Here is a 17994-nt window from a genome sequence, read left to right as displayed (position 1 = left end):
CGTATACCTGTCCTATTGAAAAAGAAACGAACAGCCAAATGTCAAAAAGCATGACTCTGCGAATGCAAGGCAATGCTGGACATTCAGGTCGTCTTGCTGTGAATAGCTTCATGTGTTCTGGCTGCAGCTTTTTGCAGCACTCTGTAGCTGTTGCACCTCTGCATTGTTTGTTGCATTGAAACCGAACAATATACCGCGTCCTGCTGACTCTGCAGTTGATATAGAGAGTTTTCGGTGATGCCAACATGCACGTTTTGGAGCTCGTACCTCCTCCTGCCACCTGCCCTTTCGACGAATGCACGTCCTGCTCTTCCGGAGAGGAATATTCCAGCTGTGTGCTAAATTTATGAGATCCTACACTGATCATTCCAAGCAGCAATGCAGGATGAGGTCATTTTGAGGTAGATTTTATAGGACTACGGCTACAGTGTGAAGCAGAACAAAAGAAAACCTGGAAAGGTGCTGGAAAATGTGCCTCAGAAAGGTATGACACACGACACCCTTCCCTCCCCAGTGGAACAGAGCAACTTGACAGAGGGACAAGTGTTGCCATTGGCAGAGGAGACGCCAATGGATTGCGAGCTGGTGCTTTATTAACTCGTGTTTACAGCTCTGGTTCAAGCTGTCTTCGTCAGAAATCAGGACACACTCTGACATATTTGTTGGAGTGAAGGTGGAGCACAGTTTTTCTGACTCATCAATCCAGTTTTTTACTACCATTTCTCCTGAAGCAGCTGCAAAACAGCAGATAATCTAACAATGGCGTAATTGTCAGTCGGTACAAAAGAAAGCACCTTTCTAGACATTTTAGGAGGAAACCTGTGTGAGAACAGAGACTCATTGGAGCTGCGTGAGGGAAAGGATGAGCGTGTTTCTGTACTCTGTCCTCCCTCCGTTGGGACTATACACTCTGATCTCACGGTATCTGCTGAAGAACCCACACTATCTCCACTGGAAGAAGAAAACAGCTTTCTACTGCACTCAAATTTCACACCGAGGAGGTAAGAGGGGGGCTCCGGAGGGCTGCCGGAGGGAGGGATCTGTGATCCACGCTGTGCGATGAGGAGCTCAATGCTTTTCTGAAGACATTTGAATGGGATCAAGAAAATAAATGGTTAAAATCCTGAATCCTGGAGTATTTTAAAGTCTGTTTCATAGGCTGATGGTAAGTTTGTTTTGCCTTTTTTTGTCAACTGTGCTGCTGCTCAGATTTGGTTTTGACTGTTTTCAGGATCTGGAGAGAAGATAGAAAATACGATGGAGGCGTTCACAAAGTGAGTACTACCTCAAATTGTAAGAGAAAAATGAGCTCTGCTAAAACACTGAGGCTCAAATATGTGCACACGACCTCACTAGTATCAGCTTAAATATTTTGTAGTACTGAAGTATTGATCGTTTGTATCCATCAGAAAGCTCCTGGCATAATTTACTTTAATCACACCTCCTGGCAGAGCTGAGAGAGTTAATTTAAATTAGTCAACTTTCTGTCATAAATAAGGCTTTTAAACATAGTCCAGCTATTTTCACTTGCTCAGTTCCAGAAGCTTCATATAATCTGCTTTACCCAGTTCAAAGCCGCTTTCGTTGTGTGTTTCACTGTGTGGCTGGAAAACCCAAACTTCAACCATCCGACCCAAACTGTCAACCACAGATAAAAGGAAAAACAATCCACGGATGCTGGTTTGAAACATGTTATCTACCCAGGCAATGAGAAGAAATGTTTTACGGTAAACCAAAACAAAGATTAGACTGTTTTAGCCGAGACTCAAAAAGTATGTTTGAGAGATTCTAGGTGATGCGTTCAAGCCTAACAGCACTCTATCAGCTGCAAAGCCTGATAGGCTCCGACTGCTGAAAGCTAGGTGGTTATTTTTATATTTTTTCATTGCTGTCTGCACACACAGAGTACGTCACATTTATAATTTTGGAAATCAACTATTTCTTTGCTGTGTACAGTAACAGGTACAGGACGAGAAACAAATGACAGGATGACAAAAATGCGCAAAACAAAATGTATGAGTACTACCTATGAGTACAACCTCAAAAACCAAAAAACAAACAGAAATGTAGATCATCAGGACTAGGCTGTGTGTTTTCATCAAAATTGCATCAAAAATCACCTCAGGTATTTCACTGCAGCTAAAACTGCTTGAGGCTCCATCTCTCTCAGTCTTTCTGCTGTCATGGATGCTGATTTTACAGTCGGCATCCAAAGCATGGGACATGTGTTCCCGCAGGTTACTGTAACGTTCAACCTGGAATTAGGGGTGTTGATCGGTTATCTGTCGATTATTGAGTGATTGGTTTTGTATCTGCAGTTTCTCCTCTCATTTCTGTGGAAAGATTGCATTTGCCTAGAAATGTATCTTGAAGGAACATTTGTTGTGAATTAAAAATAAGCTGATTTGACTTATATTTTTTAACTCTTTTTAAACAGCATCTAATGCTCAGAGCAATGGATTTGGTCTGTCAATAAGACAAGAACTGTCCATAATTTTGCTTTTGAGTAAAACTTATCAGTTAATCAATTTTAGAAATTGATTTGCTGACATAAAAATTTTTTAAATGGCATAAAATGTATAAAAGCTACATCCACAGTAGCCTGACGTTGTGCTAATTGTACTTTGAGTTTTTAAAGTGTGACATCAGATTTTTAAAAATGCTTGCTAGTAAAATAAATTAAAGTGTATGTAAGGTCATGAGAATGGCCAGTGTTCATTTCTCGGTCAGTCCTTTCATCGTGGATTAATGCTTCACCCCAAATATCAGACATGTTCCTCCTTACAGGAGCTTTTCTCTCTGTTATCAGTGCGGTAGAACAAGGCTCACAGATGCTGGAGATGGACTGCCACCTGACAAAGGACGGACACGTGGTGGTTTCTCACGACGAGAACCTGGAAAGGCAGACCGGCGTAGACAAAGACATCTCCTCATTCAATCTGGAGGTAAGACAAGCCACCACTTGTCTTTATTGACTGCTTAAACTAAAGAAGTGGTTTATGTTTATTTAAAACAGAATATGCAAAAAATTTTCATTTCACAGTTAGTGTTTTTTTCAGGCTTTATGAAGGGCTTTCAGCATTGATCTTTGGACTTTGACTCCTGTTTCTACTGATTTCATGTCTTATTGCTGTTCGAGCTGACAACTGTACTGTATGTTTGCAATGACCGTAAAAAGAATGTTTGGATATAAATCTACCAATGCATACAGTCAGAGCCTTATGAAAACAAACACAATTCTACAATTAAAACTTACCCATTAATAAGCAGGCTACTTAAGTACATCAACTGCTTTATGTCTTACTACTGTGATGCCAGACAATACATAAAAATGGTATTCAATCTGAATGTGAATCATAAATGAATCAGTCATTGATGCTCTAATGAAACAAAAAGTGGAAAAAAGTTGTTTAAATCACAAAAGTCGCAACGCCAATCCTAGTTTCAGTTTCAGGAATCTCTAAAGTTTTTCAACTAGAAACTGTTCTAGTTGAAGAACTAGAATAGTTTTATGAACAAATAATCGCTTATAATAATAATAAACAATATGGTATCTGCCCATTACCCTTATGCATAGTACCACTAGCAGCAAAAACATCCCACATCATAAGGCTGCCACCATCCTATTTATCGGGTTTTGAAGTTGTCTTAGGTTTGAAAGTGTCACTTTAAAAAAGCAGGAAACCAGACTGCAGAGTCAAAAGTCAAAAAAAATATCTGCAGCAGACAAATATTGAAAACTTTTTACAATTACAGTTCCTGAGCGAATCGTAATCCTTAAGCTGAACATCAAACGTTTGTTTGGTTCTCAGTTAGTTGCTCCTTGTGATTCACCTCATTAGTACTAATTACTGTTCTATGTGGGAAGCTAAGCTAGGTTATCAAATTATCAATATAAACAGCATGACAATAAAACAACAATCCTTTGAGAAGTGTCAGGACTGAAAATCAGTAAAAACAATTAGCCAAAATACAAGAAAAAAAAAAAAACTTCAAACAACCTTCAAAAAGCCTTGGAAATATAAAAAATACAAACCAAGAGCACATTAAATATGGCATGAAAATCTAACTGCTAGCAACAAGATGTAAAGAAATAAGGGATGATTTGGGAGTGAAATAAGAAAGATGCCATCAGGTTAGTTGATTGGTGGATTTTATAAACACACCTCTGAGCTAAAGAGTCTTTGAGCTCAAACATCCTGGTGAACTGGTGTTTATATTCAGCCTTTTATTTATCTTAAGAAAATAATCTGTTTGCTTAAGTGCTGGAACACTTTCAAGGAAATGTTCACATCCAGGTAAGTTGCAGGCACTAACAGATCTGGAAGGTAACTTGCATAACCAGAAATATCTGTAAATAAATGCAAATATTTTAGGTTAATTAACATTGAGATGACTGTTTCCGGAACTAAGGTTTTTTTAAATTTTTTTTTATTGTTTCAGGATTTGCCTCTGTATAAGGAAAAGCTGGAGGTGACATTCGATGCAGGCCAGTTCCTTCTCTCTTGTTTAGATTATTAATCATTAATGAAAACGTGTTTAGTGAAGGTATTGCTCAGAGGAGTGTGTGTTTGTTCAATACCCACTAACTTTTCACATCGTACTACCCTTCAGGCCACGAGAACAAAAGTGGTACAGACAGAAAGATTGCTCTACTGGAAGACGTGTTCAGGAAGTTCCCAAAGACCCCTGTCAGCATCGAGATCAAGGAGGACAACCCACAGCTGATGCGAGAGGTGCAGAAACACTCTATACGATGCAGATTTTAAAAAATGCAAGCATATCTTGCCCAAATTACCCCCCAAAATTAACAACAAACTGCAGCAATGTTGATAGTCATGCTTTGATTCAAGATTTATTCGTTCAAGAAACTGTCCCCTAACAATATTCATATACCTTGAACTTTTTCCTCACTACCTCGTATTTTTAGACACATAAGTCTGAAGAGTGTGCCATGTCTTTGCATTCAGCCACGCCCTCTCTGAGTCATTATGCAGAAAGAGGTAAAGAGACCTCTAAAGATAACTGGTTGCCCGAGAATTTATTTAGGAGTATTCAAGTAAAGGGGTAATGGTCTTTAAACAGATATTTACTTTAAAAATGAACAATATGAATAATTCTCCCTCTGCATCACAATTTTTCCACTTTTTCTTTACCTCTATCAGTTTATTCTCAAAGTATTTAGCTCCATTCATCCTCCCGTTATTTTTGACCTGCCTCTGTGACGCTTAAAGAATAATATTCCCACGTGACGATGCCACCACCGTTGCATAGAATGTGTGGTTGTAACAGTTTAAATGTGTAAAAAATTCAAGGAGTATGGCATAGCACCCAAAAGAGAGAATGGTTGAATTTTGGCTCCTATGCTGATGTTTGTGGTGGTAATTAGCTTGTTCTGTTTTGGTCGAAAGTACAATTTGGAAGTAGACTGTCCTGCATGGAGGTGGATGCTCGTGGTTTTCATCACGATCATGTCTGTCTGCAGGTGTCAACCCTGGTTAAACGCTACGACAGGGAAGGAATCACTTTGTGGGCTTCCGAGGATGCCAAAATCATGAACAAGTGCCGCAGTATCGTAAGTTGACCGGCAGGGGGAGATAGAATACCAAACAAAAACCTTTACCGCACATTCACCCACTGAAACGCAAAATTTGCTTCTGTGTTGGTGGAAATGTACACGTTAAATGCTTTTCCAAGTTGTGTTTTCATTCCTCTGTTGTCTCTCCTTCTCCATGTTTCAAAACCTCTGTCTGTGTTTCTTTGTAGAACGGCTCTATGCCCTACAGTTTCTCCAAACAACGCGGCATCCTGCTTCTGCTTCTCTATTATACCGGCCTGCTGCCCTTTGTACCTGTGGGAGAGAGCGTACTGCAGTTCTACCTGCCACGCATCATTAACAGGTCTGTTTGCAGAGCCTGTTTATCCTGTAAGAGATCTAGTTCTGGTTAAAAAAGACCGAGCTCTGTGCAGTAGGTGCTTACATGTGATTTTGATTTCAGCACAATTCCTCTTTTTATATGAAAAATCAAAAAAAAAAAATACAAATAATTAATCTATTTGTTTATTTCAGTCATTCATTATAAACTGTAAATGAGTGAAATAAACAAATAAATGAACATTTCAGAGTGGTGTTTAATGTCTTTCCTGTGCACTGATAGGACCTACAAACCCGAAAATTCCGAAATCCTGAAGAAAAACTGGGTTGTTTCTTTAATAGACAAGTAAGTCCGACTTTTGACTATCTGTGTTATTTGCCAGCAAGAAACTCTTCGAGGCCCGACTGGAAACATGGAACCATATTTCTTGTTTTTATTCCATTTAATCCTTTTCTCCTTTGAATGTTTTCAGAACAACAATGAGAAAAAACCTTTTCAAGCACCTTTCAGACCGTGGGATACAGGTACCACCTTAAGGTTTATTCTAGTACCGTTGCTTAGTATTGACAAGTTTTACATGACAAAACATTAACCACTGTGATGTGGCTCGGCGCTTCCTGGGAGATTACTCTCTGTTTGCGCTTGCCCAACTATTTATAGACCAGAGGCAGGAACCTGCTTTGTCCATGTCTCCTTCATTGGACCAATAATGATCAAAACTGAATTGAAATGTATTAAGGCACTTTTACAGTTTCCGCTGTATGAAACATGCTTGACTGAGTGGATAATAATGGTCTCCATGTTTGCAACTGCAGGTTCATTTATTTGTTTGCAATAAAAATGAAGACATCAAGGCTGCGTTTGACCTGGGAGCCACAGGAGTCATGACTGATTATCCAACTCTGCTCTCTACCTACGTCAAAACACACATGGGAGTGGATGATCCCAACAGCAGCAACACTCCAGAACAACTGCTCTTAGGACAGCAGAAACACCAAAGACTAGAACAGACATTGCCAGACCAAAGGGGGAATCCATGCGTCCAAACTGAACAAGATTAGTTTGCTGCCCAACACCAAGCTGATAGGACAAGGGTTTCATTCACTTCTCTAATCACCAATCATTGCCTACGGTGTGATCATGTCTGCTGTGCATGTATACAGTCAGGTCGGTATGTAAAGAAACAGTTGATGAGTTTTGTCAGCAGTGAATGTTTAACTAGCTGCAGACCTGACAACCCATGATAAGACACTAAACAAACATGACTTTGTTTTGACTGGCTACTTTCTGACATTATTGATTGGTTTAGGGGAATATTTTGTGTTTTTAGAAAAAAAAAGGATAAAGAAATTGTGCTTTAGACTGCCTCATAAAAGTGTGCGTACTCCCTGAACCACAAGCTTCTATGTGTTTGCAGGGATTTTATTTGGCCACAGGTTCTCAATTGGATTTAAGTCTCGACTTTGACCATTCTTGAATGAAAAGTAGTCATCTGGAAAAGTGTTTGTAAAAAACCTCAAGTACTGAGTAGGTACTTGAGTAGGTGTTTTGTCAATTTATGTTACCTCATGCTTAGCATGTGCAGTGGATCTCACTCACGTCTCTGTTTTCCTAGGCAGCTGTGACCAAAGTCCGGCCACACTGCAACAATGACAATCAATCAGTCTGCTGATGAAACAAAGGCTGGACTTTTCTGAGCCAGTTCCCTGTGCTGATTAGTGTGACAGCAGAGTTAAAATGATATAAAGCTGTCAATCTAGCTTTTTGTCACATTGGTTCAAATGGGAGCAAGTTTGAATCAGAGAATATGTCTATGAAATAATGTCATTTGTAATATCTTTTGGAATCAAGTGTTGTGGTAATGCTCTTCTAAATCATTTGTTTGTCATGTCACATGTCCAGGCCTTTAACTGGTGGTCAGCTGAACAACAGAAACTGTGTGAAGCGTACCTACACAATCTCATGGGTAGCTGCTCATGAGATCTGATTTTATTTGTACAAAATGAGTCAATCAGAGAGATGATTGCCTAACCCTGGTCTGAGCGTCTGCACAGCTTTCTTCCTGACCTGTCAGGTATGCTGCTTGGTTTGCATGAGGATATTTGCTCACTAATGTTCTCTACCAAACCTCTGATGCTTTCACAGAGCCACAGGATTTATACTGAGATTGCGTTACACACAGGTGAACTATATTCACTAATTATATATCAGATTAAAGAGGGATAAATAACAATGCACATCATACTTTTCAGATTATTGTTTGCCAAAAATGATGAGAGAGAACAGTATATTTTACCAAAATAAAATAAAGTGATTGATGATGATGAAGATGATGATTTGTTTCCTTTAACTTCTTCACAACTATTTTTGTGTTGTTCTGTAAATTACTTGAAAAAAAATTTATAGTTAAAAAATGTGAAACTGTTCAAGCGGGTTGAATACTTTTCAAGGAACCAGATGTGGATGCACACACATGATATCAGGGTACTGTTATCATGAGGCTAAAAATCTGTGTTTTGTTAATTTATGTTACCTCATGCTTAGCATGTGCAATGGATCTCACTCACGTCTCTGTTTTCCTAGGCAGCTGTGACCAAAGTCCGGCCACACTGCAACAATGACAATCAATCAGTCTGCTGATGAAACAAAGGCTGGACTTTTCTGAGCCAGTTCCCTGTGCTGATTAGTGTGACAGCAGAGTTAAAATGATATAAAGCTGTCAATCTAGCTTTTTGTCACATTGGTTCAAATGGGAGCAAGTTTGAATCAGAGAATATGTCTATGAAATAATGTCATTTGAATTATCTTTTGGAATCAAGTGTTGTGGTAATGCTCTTCTAAATCATTTGTCATGTCACATGTCCAGGCCTTTAACCGGTGGTCAGCTGAACAACAGAAACTGTATGAAGCGCCAAAACCTGGTGGTAGAAATGTTTGACTCAATAAGGAGTTCATCAATGAAATATAATAATTTGTTTGAGAGAATGAAACAATGATTACGCTTGTAAAGCAAGCATATTGTAACAGATTATCTATAAAAAGTAAACTCCTTGGTAGATTTTGGGAAGGGCTTTTCAAATGGGTCTGAAAGGGGTCACATAAATAAAATAAAATAAAATTAAAACAATCTATTTTACTGAATCTTGACATTTTTAAAATTCGTTTTAGTCAATTTTGCATCTTGTTTTTAACTGACGAAAATTGACAAGCAGTGAAAGACAGATAGCTATGTCCTGTTTATCTGGCCTGATATGCCAGACTGTTCAAAATGGATGTTGAGATCTAGCTTCAATTCTAGAGCAGCTTTTTAATTTTATCTTTGTTCTGTTTAATTCAGAGCCAATTTAGAAAAATCACAGAAAGAATAAAATTCCCCAGACAACACAAGCAACCAAAATCTAAAATGGCTACCATTGTTTCCAGATAGCTTGAACACGTCATTGTTCTATATTTGTCTGTGGTTTAGTGTCAGAAATGCTAATGAATAGTTTATTCCTCCACCTTTCACCACGTTTTTGTATGTGTGGCCGCCGTATTGGATACTGAACTCAGGGCGTTTTGGTGAACTCTGACTTTCCCTGTCAGGTATCTGACTTCAGGGGATATTTTTGTTCTATTTCCAAAGGGTAACTTGGAAAGTTTGTGTTACGAGCACAAAGAAATTGGAGCTTATCAAGCAGGTATTGTATTCAGCATAGCAGTCGATCATATAGAATGTAGGTAAGGTTGCCATTAAAAAACATCTTAACATTCTGATGATTGATATAATGTCAACCTGGTAACACACATATTACTCTACAACCTATATTTATGCAATGATTTTTTTATGTTAGAACTCATCTAATTAATAGAAATATGATTCTCTATTTATATTGTTTTGTTATTCAAATTTCCTATTCAATCCAAACTTCTTGGTTGATTGAAAATAATTTTACATCATTTAAATCTGCCAGTGGTGGGAATATTTTTAACTGAAAAGTAAACATGAAATACAATAGTAAAAAATATGTATAAAGACAACCATGATTACTTCGAGCTATATTGGTCCATAAAAACTTGCCTTCCTTGTAAAGGTCAAGAAAATAAGTGAAGAACTGTTGAGGAGTGGAAAGATGGGACTCTTTACTATTAAAGGAGCCACAACATCTGAATCCTGGAAAAAAAGTCGGACTTCCCACCACTAAAGCCAACCCAACATTTATGAAACTGGATCAAAAAGCAAGCCTATTGATAGCCATAAAAGGCTCCCGTGAAGCCGAAGCTGATTGGTTGACCCACATTCTCAACGTCATCTGGGAGCTGTGATTGGTTGACGGAGGTTTGTTTTGCACCCTTCACCCTTCCTCCGTCTGCGTGCTTTCATAAACAAACAGCATTTTTGTTCCGCTGGAGAACGCATTGCCCTCTGGTTTGTCAGCTTGCCAGTATTGTCAGATCTCCGGCTCCTGTTTTTTTTTTTTTTGGAAAAAGCCGTGGAAGAACTTTGTTGTTGAGTCGGAACAAAAACGCGGGCTCTGCTACAACAAAAACAATCTGAGCTGGTTTTTTCCCCCTCAACCGTCGGCGCGTGGAGGACTGTAGCACCGAGGCGAGCTAAAGGCTGGATTTCACAGTCTTAACATTTGCTCTTTCCTTCAATTATTAAACTGTCAGTCACTAAAGAACGCTTTGTATACTTTGAACAGCTTCAGCTGTAGCAGGTGAGTGGAAACAGAAGAAAACATTTCGTCCATTTACGCTGCAGTGCCGACTTTGCGCAGCTAGCATGCTAGTGCTGTCCTTTGTAACAGTAATGTTTTTTTTGGCCCTTTTAGCAGCTCATGTTGACGATTATCAATGTGGGAAAAGCTCTGCACATTGAAATGCGGCGTAACTGGTGGCCTATTTGAGCCAAGGCTTGATTGTGCAAATTGTTTTGAAACAGGAAGTAGTCAGGCTGAACTATGTCTTCGCCTACTTTGTCTTTGTGTTGTAAGATTATACAACTCACTGCTCATTGTATGCAAATGTCGTTGATCGCTTATTTTTTCGGTAAAAGAAAATAAACTTGTAAGAAAACAAGAACATATTAAAATGGAAAAACCGCCTGCAACATTTCCTTAAGTTGAAATGATCAGGGAGCTTGGATATCTAAATATCTAAATCTAGCGTCGTTATTTAGATGAACTGATCGGACTTCACCATTTCTCCCCCGTTTGTTCTAAAACTTATACCCCTGTCAAAGGACCTGCAATATATTGTTTTCTCTTTTCTATGTTATGATTTTTAGAACTAAAAAACGGAATTGATCAAAATCGGCAGAGAAAATTGAAAATCAATGTAGGCCAAGAATAGCTTGATCGATGCATTTGTAGCTCAGATAATCAAATATTCACTGATCAAGCTTGTCTATGTATTCCTTCTGATTAGGAAAACAACACATTGGACTAGAACTACACTGCTGGTTTTGTTTAAAAATATATATATTTTTGAGTGTACCAGAAAATGAAGGAATTGCAATATTATTATTGAACCAACCAGTCCATGTTGTCATTGGGGGATGTGTTCACAGTCTGAAAATGGAATTGGAATTATTAGTTTTTGTTCTGCTGATCAAATCAAAGTGAAATTCCATTTAATCGCCTAGTCTTTTACTTCTCAGTTCTAAATGATGACTAACTAGTCAAATACTGAAAAATCTAGGGTGAGGAGGTTTGTTTTGTTTTTGTTGCTCTTTATTAAATTCAACAAAATGAAAAACTTCATACATTATTGATCTCTAAATGACACCTGCATGTATACCAGGATGGGGTACTGGCCAGGAAAAACCTATTTGGTGTATCTCTAGGTCAGACGTTTTCTGCAGGTCCAGAACTTTGAACCAGATATAATTGTACATCTTTAATAAGCTGCATGCAGTAGCGACCAAATCTGTTTGTGTTCAAAATGTGACTCTCCTTAGTGATCTGACCTGCATTCTGTTCAACCAAGTGAAATCCAAAGCAGTTTTTCTTGGATTATCTTATACATTAATGCAACATGTGCTCTCTGTCTTTTTCCAGTACAGACATGGTGAAGCTGACAAAAGCCAAGACCTTCCAGGCCTACCTGGACTCTTGCCACCGCCGTTACAGCTGTGTGCACTGCCGCGCCCATCTGGCAAACCATGACGATCTTATCTCAAAGGTAAACATGCTGCCATGCCTCTGTTGTAATGCTTATTTTGAGTGCTTTACTTTATATGCGGCCTAGTTTTCCTCTCATGTATTAAAAATAGAAAAATCAGCAAGAAACTGGTGTTCTTTTTGTTCTTCATTTCATGTGGGTATTTTTTTCCCCTATTACTTTCAGTCATTTCAAGGCAGCCAAGGCCGAGCATACCTCTTTAACTCAGTGTGAGTATTTTGGATGCAACCACAAGTTTCATAAGAGATTTGTTTATTTAATCATGAGTTTCTTTTTTTTTTTTAAATCACTTCCTCAAACGTCTTCTTTGAAACACTTGGCAATCTTTGACCTTTTTTCCAAAGCATGCAGCTTCTGAAATGTTCTTTCCATCTGAACACACTGCTGAGAGCAAATGTGCTTACACTAACCATCCTGTCAACAGATAGCTAGGTTGGTTTTTATTCCTCCTGATAGGACCTCAAAGTTGGGTCAGTTCACTTTGGTCATGCTTGAAGTTTTTTAGGCTAGTGGGTCAGCAATAAAGTGAAACGGAAGCAAGTCCATTAAATGACATTAGATGTGCTTAAACCTTCTTAGATTTTTTTATTTATTTATTAAGAATGTCCTGATATGTACTTTCCTTTCATGTTCTGTAAACGTCTCCTATGAAAAGACATAACAGTAGCTGTGGGAGGAAGCTGACTGTGCTGTTGAGGAAAGAAGTAGTAAAATCATCTGATCTGGGACATTCCTGTTGATTTCAGGGTTAATGTTGGCTGCGGTCCCGCTGAGGAGAGGCTGCTGCTTACAGGACTCCACGCAGTGGCCGACATTTACTGTGAAAACTGTCACACCACTCTGGGCTGGAAATATGTAAGTAACTCTTACAGTACATCCAGTAGTTCTTTACGGTTACAAAGACATTTCTCACTGTGTTCCAGGTTTGTGCAGAAAACTATCCAACTGAAAAGAAATGACAATTTAGATAAATGTTTATACTCCTTGCACATTCTCTCACTTTACAAAAACACATTTATGTGTGATAGTTTGATTTTATGTGATCAACGCAAGGGTAAAGGATGCATGATTTTAAATGTTACTTACACATAAAAGTTAGAAAAAATGTGGCATGGAGACAGAAGTCATTTTTAATTGAGAGCTTCTGTAAACTCCAATTTCAAGCCTTCCAATGGTTTCTCCGATGTATTTATGTCTGGACTTTTACTAGGCCATTCTATCAGGCCTGTATGACAGTTGAAACTTTTCACCTGTAATGTTGACTTCCTGTGGTCACCAGCAGACAAGTTGTTGCTTTCACAAATAAAAAGCCTGCTAGACTAGTTTGTTCCAAGCATGCGGTTTCCCTTCATGCTGCACATTGTTAGACTTTTATACCCTCCTTTTTTTCACCCATCTCTTCTAAGCGTCGTCAGCTCTAACCGGTCATTTCATAATTACTCTGAGGCTTATACACTAATTTCTTCCCATGCGTTATTGCAATGGTAACGCTGTTCAGTAGAACTGGAAAATGGGAGAGCCGGTATTTGTTTCTTGTGACAGAGTTCCTCTGTTTGCTGTAAACCTTGGACTTTAAAACGCTGCAGGTCATTTCAGACACGATAAAATCCTGGAAGACACAAACAGGTTTTTCTGTTTTTGGAAATGTACAAAGTAGGAAAAAGTTTACTGAAACAACAACATTTATAAAGATCTCTTGTTGCAGAAAAAAATAAATCAAAAGTTGTGGCATTTTAGTTTGTAAGAATGTTCGAAAAATAACTGTCTAAGCTACTTCGCTTTGATTCGGTCATGTATTTTTGAAGAATCCTTGAATCTCCTGTGGCAACCGTTTGACTGAACACTTTCTCTCACAAAGCTCCGCCCATTTATACAAAGCTCCTCCTCAGACCTGCAGTCTGCAGCCGAGTGTCAGAGAGCACCCCTCTCCCGCACCTTCCCCATGCAGCCCCACCAGACTAGCGGCAGCAGTTAGCAAATACCGGATGGAGCATGTGTTGCTTTTTGAGGTCTTTTGCTTGGTTTTTGTAATCAGCCAGGTTTTGTTTAGCTATTTCAAAACTAGCTGAAAAAGAGTTTTAACAGATTAAGTTAAGTCTACCTTGGTTGGTTCAAAAAAAAAGAAATCCGTGAAGATGTTCTCTTCATTAAAACTTTGTGTCTTTCCTCTGTAGGAGCAAGCCTTCGAACTCAGCCAGAAGTACAAGGAGGGGAAGTACATCATAGAGCTGTCCCATATGATAAAGGACAACGGCTGGGATTGAAATGGAAAACCGCTATGCTTCTTTATGACTTTTTAAAAAGAAAAAAAAAAGTTGCATCCCCTCGACGTGAAAGGGTTCAAGTGTATCGTCCTCATCTCGCCTTCGAGCTACTGCTGTGCCACACTTTTACTTCATGCAGCTTTCGCTAAGAATAGCATGTGATGCCTTATCTTCGTCTACTCTTTATGTCTCCCGCCCCACCATCAACACACTTAACTGAGATCGTCATCACGATTGATTGGTTGTTCTGGGACTGAATAAGTGTTTGGCTTCTGTGTGTGGAGAGAGAGTGGGTGATTTGGTTACATGGGAAACTGGGTGTGTGAGGGATTTTAAAGCCTTTTAATGCAAGAAAGATCAGACGTTTACAGTGATCACTAAACCGTGTCGCTGTGAAACCGCAAGGCCAATCAAAGCTAAAGAGCTCGACCATTGATAATTGGATTTTTTTTTTTTTTTTCTTCTTTTGAGCTGAAGATGCAGGTTTTGATGTATCTTGCCTAAATAGAATTAAGTTTCAATGTTTGTTTCAATGGTAGAGCTTCTTTGAGTTAAATATACAAGGAGGATATGGGAATACATAGAGCAGCAGGCAAGCTCTTTGTCTTTGTTTTCTTGTTTTGTTTTTTTATTATTGTTATTAATTCGTGTTTTTTAATTATTTTAGAGTCAATATGGCAATCGGTATATTGAGTTAGTTATAAGGCCAACAGAAATCTTCTGCAAGAATTCTTCAATCTGTAGTGAGTCTTCTGTTCACAGGTGTAACTTTTTGGATGCGTGTCTTGTTTGCAGTGAGGCATCTTGAGCTGGATGGTGTTGTGAAGCTTTAGTCTGGAACTGATTTATACTTCTAGATCTCTTTTCACTGCACACTTCGGATAGCTTTACTTCCATTCAATGCTAATGAGACCTATATTCTTTATACGTTTGCGCATTACCTAACACTGAGCAGTTCCTATCGACACATTAGCTTCACTGTGTTAATGCAAGTTGTGGTTAGGATAGATGTAGCATATTTATGGTGATTTTTAAAAGTGTCTGCTTTCATTAAAGTGGTTTTTATTTTAACCTGGTCTTTCATTAAAATACAGATTGGCTGTAGATTTTGGGATTGAGTCGTCTTTTGTTGCTGCAAATAAGTTTGTCATATTACTTCTGGTTACGCTTCTATATGTAGTTTAATATTTAATACTCTGTCAATTACTGAGACAGTCTCATGTCCTGAAAATAACTTGGCACTTTATTATTTTTTGGACATTGATTTAGATATATAATATTAATATTCTAAATGTATATTTTCATACTTGATTGATAAAATGCACAGCACTTTGCTAAAGAATTCATGAACATTTAAACATTGTGATACGTTACAAACACAAACATGAATGTGTTTTATGTGGCGAACTAGCACAAAGTTATCCTAAACTGAAGTCTAAGGGTGGAAAAAGTCGGTTGCTGCAGCTGTAATGTGGCAAAATATGGAAAGATTCCAGGGGTTTAAATACTTTTTAAAGGTACTTTATGTACTAATGGGCTGAAAGGAGCAGGCTGAGCCAGCAGCTTCTTTCTGCTGCGCCTCTGCCTCACACACATGCTCCTGAACAGCTGGTAGCATTTCAGCTGCTTGCTTTGATCTGCAGCTCACTTTGACTGATTAAAGCCTCACTTTAATCAGCTATCAATTTAGCAGGACAGTCTTGAACCATGGTGGCCATTTTCATAGGTCTGCTGGGATATTGGCTTATATTAAAAAGAATAACTTAATAACCAATAGGGTTGGCCACATAACTTTGCTACAGAAAAAGATGATTAATATCAGTCTATATCAATATTTGTGTGTATGCAGGGGTTTGTTTACCTTTGCATGCTGAGAAGTACTTGGCTACAATATTAACCAGATGTTTGTGTAAGATATATGCTGAACTCAAAATGAAAGTGAAAATATCAGGGAGGTGTGGGCTGTCAGACATGTTAAAACTACACTTAGTTTCTAAAGCAGGGGTGTGTAAAGGACTATTTCAGATCCATTTGCGGAGCAGTTCTGTGCCGCCACAGATTCCAGTTCAAGAACAGTACAAATTTGGCCTGCTGGCACAGTAGAGAACTAAATACACAAAACTGAATGTTTTGTGTATTTAGTGACATCTTTTAGACTAAAAAAATGTGACTACAATTCAATATTTAATATTCAAAACATTGAATTTTGTATCAATAAAAAGAAATCTAACTTATTTGGCACTCAAGTCCTTAAGAATTGACTTTTTTGGCTCATGTGATAAAATGTTTGAACACCACTGTTCTAGAAATAGAATAAGGCCTGTCATGACATAATAGATTAATTACTTTTATGGCAATGCCTTTTTTAATCAGTGATTTACAAAAAATATTTTTTTTTATTTAACATTCTTTTTATTTTTTGAGATTTTAAAACATGGCTGTCCAGAAGATGGCGATGTTCGTCTCAGCCTTCCTGTCGACCACAGCCCGTTAGATGAGCATGTAATGAATATTGGCACAATTTTAAACAAAAGATTCTTTAAACACATTAAATGCTTACATGCGTGGACATGCAGTCATTCAGCTTTATTTTTCTGATTGGTTATTTGATGCGTAAGTATGTCATCTATTTTTTCGAGTATTAAATTGGCAAATTATTTAAGAACTTATCTTTGAAGCTAATACATTCTTCTAATGAATAAAAGAAGGTTTTTCCTTCCTTCGTGTTAAACATTTTACTTTAGAATATCAAAAAGCAAAGTTGGCAAATGGAAAAGACCACATTCTGATGCTTTGAGCAGGAACTGGTCACATAGCTCTGAAACTGATTGCACATTTCTTTCCCATCTGATAGAGGGGCTACTGACTGTCATGTATGTGCTCTGCATTTTCTGCAGCCCGTCTTTCACTTTTCATTCTTTAAAAACTGTTGTGAAAGTACAATCACATGATAGCTTGGGGAATTTCAAAATACTACAAAGTTCTGCTTGACATTTTCTTGTTAATCCTAAAGGTCTGGTAATTCATCATGAAGAAACAAAGGCCTCAATTCAGTTAACAGGTTCTACAGAATTATTCAGAAAATAAAATAAGACATTATATCCAGTCTACACTTACAAATAGGGTAGAAGAAAAAACAAAGTCTTACAAAAGCATTCTTGTAGCACACATTCTTTGTAAGCTAAATGAGTTGCAGAATAACCCAATAAATAATCAAAACCTTTAAAATGAGATCGTGAGATAAATGCCTGAAGCTGTTGTTTTCTGTTCAAAGGTGAAGCTAAACTTGTGACCAAGAACGAAAAATGTCTGCATTTAACATTTGGTGCTCTTCTGTGCAAAAGTATTCCTGTTTGACTGAGCTTTAAATACCACGTATGGTTTTTATGGTGGTGTGTCACCTTTCTAGTCATCTAACACTGTAATCTTATTGCTCTGACAGAAGATATGCCAGAATTGAGAAGGGTAGTCATTTACTGACTTATGAAGTTTTACACAAATCAAGTCTTGTAGGCATGTTGTTGTGGCTTTCCAATTCTAAACATATTTATTCTCCAGGTAAACGGTGCTTGGCTAGTCATTCAAATTACATGGAGACTGATAAAATTATAAAACAAATATACATTTTTGTAGGAATTAATCAAGGTACCACTAGGTGTGGAGAGGAACTGGGGATTGAATAAAAAAGA

The 17994-nt window shown here is 38.0% G+C and overlaps 2 protein-coding genes across 5 annotated transcripts; both read left to right on the top strand.

Annotated features, from left to right (window-relative positions):
- Positions 1-270: 270 nt before the first annotated feature.
- gdpd3a (glycerophosphodiester phosphodiesterase domain containing 3a) lies at positions 271-8206 on the top strand. Of its 3 annotated transcripts, none has more exons than XM_028042683.1 (10): positions 271-484; positions 1232-1274; positions 2810-2945; positions 4444-4489; positions 4615-4736; positions 5486-5575; positions 5767-5900; positions 6159-6221; positions 6349-6400; positions 6692-8206. In XM_028042683.1, exons 2-10 carry the CDS (start codon positions 1258-1260, stop codon positions 6935-6937), a joined length of 906 nt encoding a protein of 301 aa, XP_027898484.1. In that variant the 5' UTR covers positions 271-484; positions 1232-1257; the 3' UTR covers positions 6938-8206. The 3 variants fall into 3 exon arrangements, with proteins under 3 accessions (XP_027898484.1, XP_027898481.1, XP_027898483.1); XM_028042680.1 differs by lacking the exon at positions 271-484 and adding an exon at positions 500-1001; XM_028042682.1 differs by lacking the exon at positions 271-484 and adding an exon at positions 1014-1165.
- Positions 8207-10210: 2004 nt separating this feature from the next.
- Positions 10211-15411, top strand: ypel3 (yippee-like 3). 2 transcript variants are annotated; one of them, XM_028041486.1, is made up of 5 exons: positions 10211-10576; positions 11923-12041; positions 12207-12250; positions 12788-12896; positions 14216-15411. In XM_028041486.1, the coding sequence occupies exons 2-5, from the start codon at positions 11925-11927 to the stop codon at positions 14303-14305; spliced, it is 360 nt and encodes a 119-aa protein (XP_027897287.1). In that variant the 5' UTR covers positions 10211-10576; positions 11923-11924; the 3' UTR covers positions 14306-15411. The 2 variants fall into 2 exon arrangements, with proteins under 2 accessions (XP_027897287.1, XP_027897286.1); XM_028041485.1 differs by having other exon boundaries at positions 10212-10576; positions 11918-12041.
- The last annotated feature ends 2583 nt before the right edge of the window (positions 15412-17994 follow it).

The sequence above is a fragment of the Xiphophorus couchianus genome, chromosome 16 (genome assembly GCF_001444195.1).
Source record: "Xiphophorus couchianus chromosome 16, X_couchianus-1.0, whole genome shotgun sequence".
Lineage (NCBI taxonomy): Eukaryota > Metazoa > Chordata > Actinopteri > Cyprinodontiformes > Poeciliidae > Xiphophorus > Xiphophorus couchianus.
The sequence above is the reverse complement of the archived record's forward strand: the minus strand, read 5'-3'. Positions and strand labels throughout refer to the sequence as shown.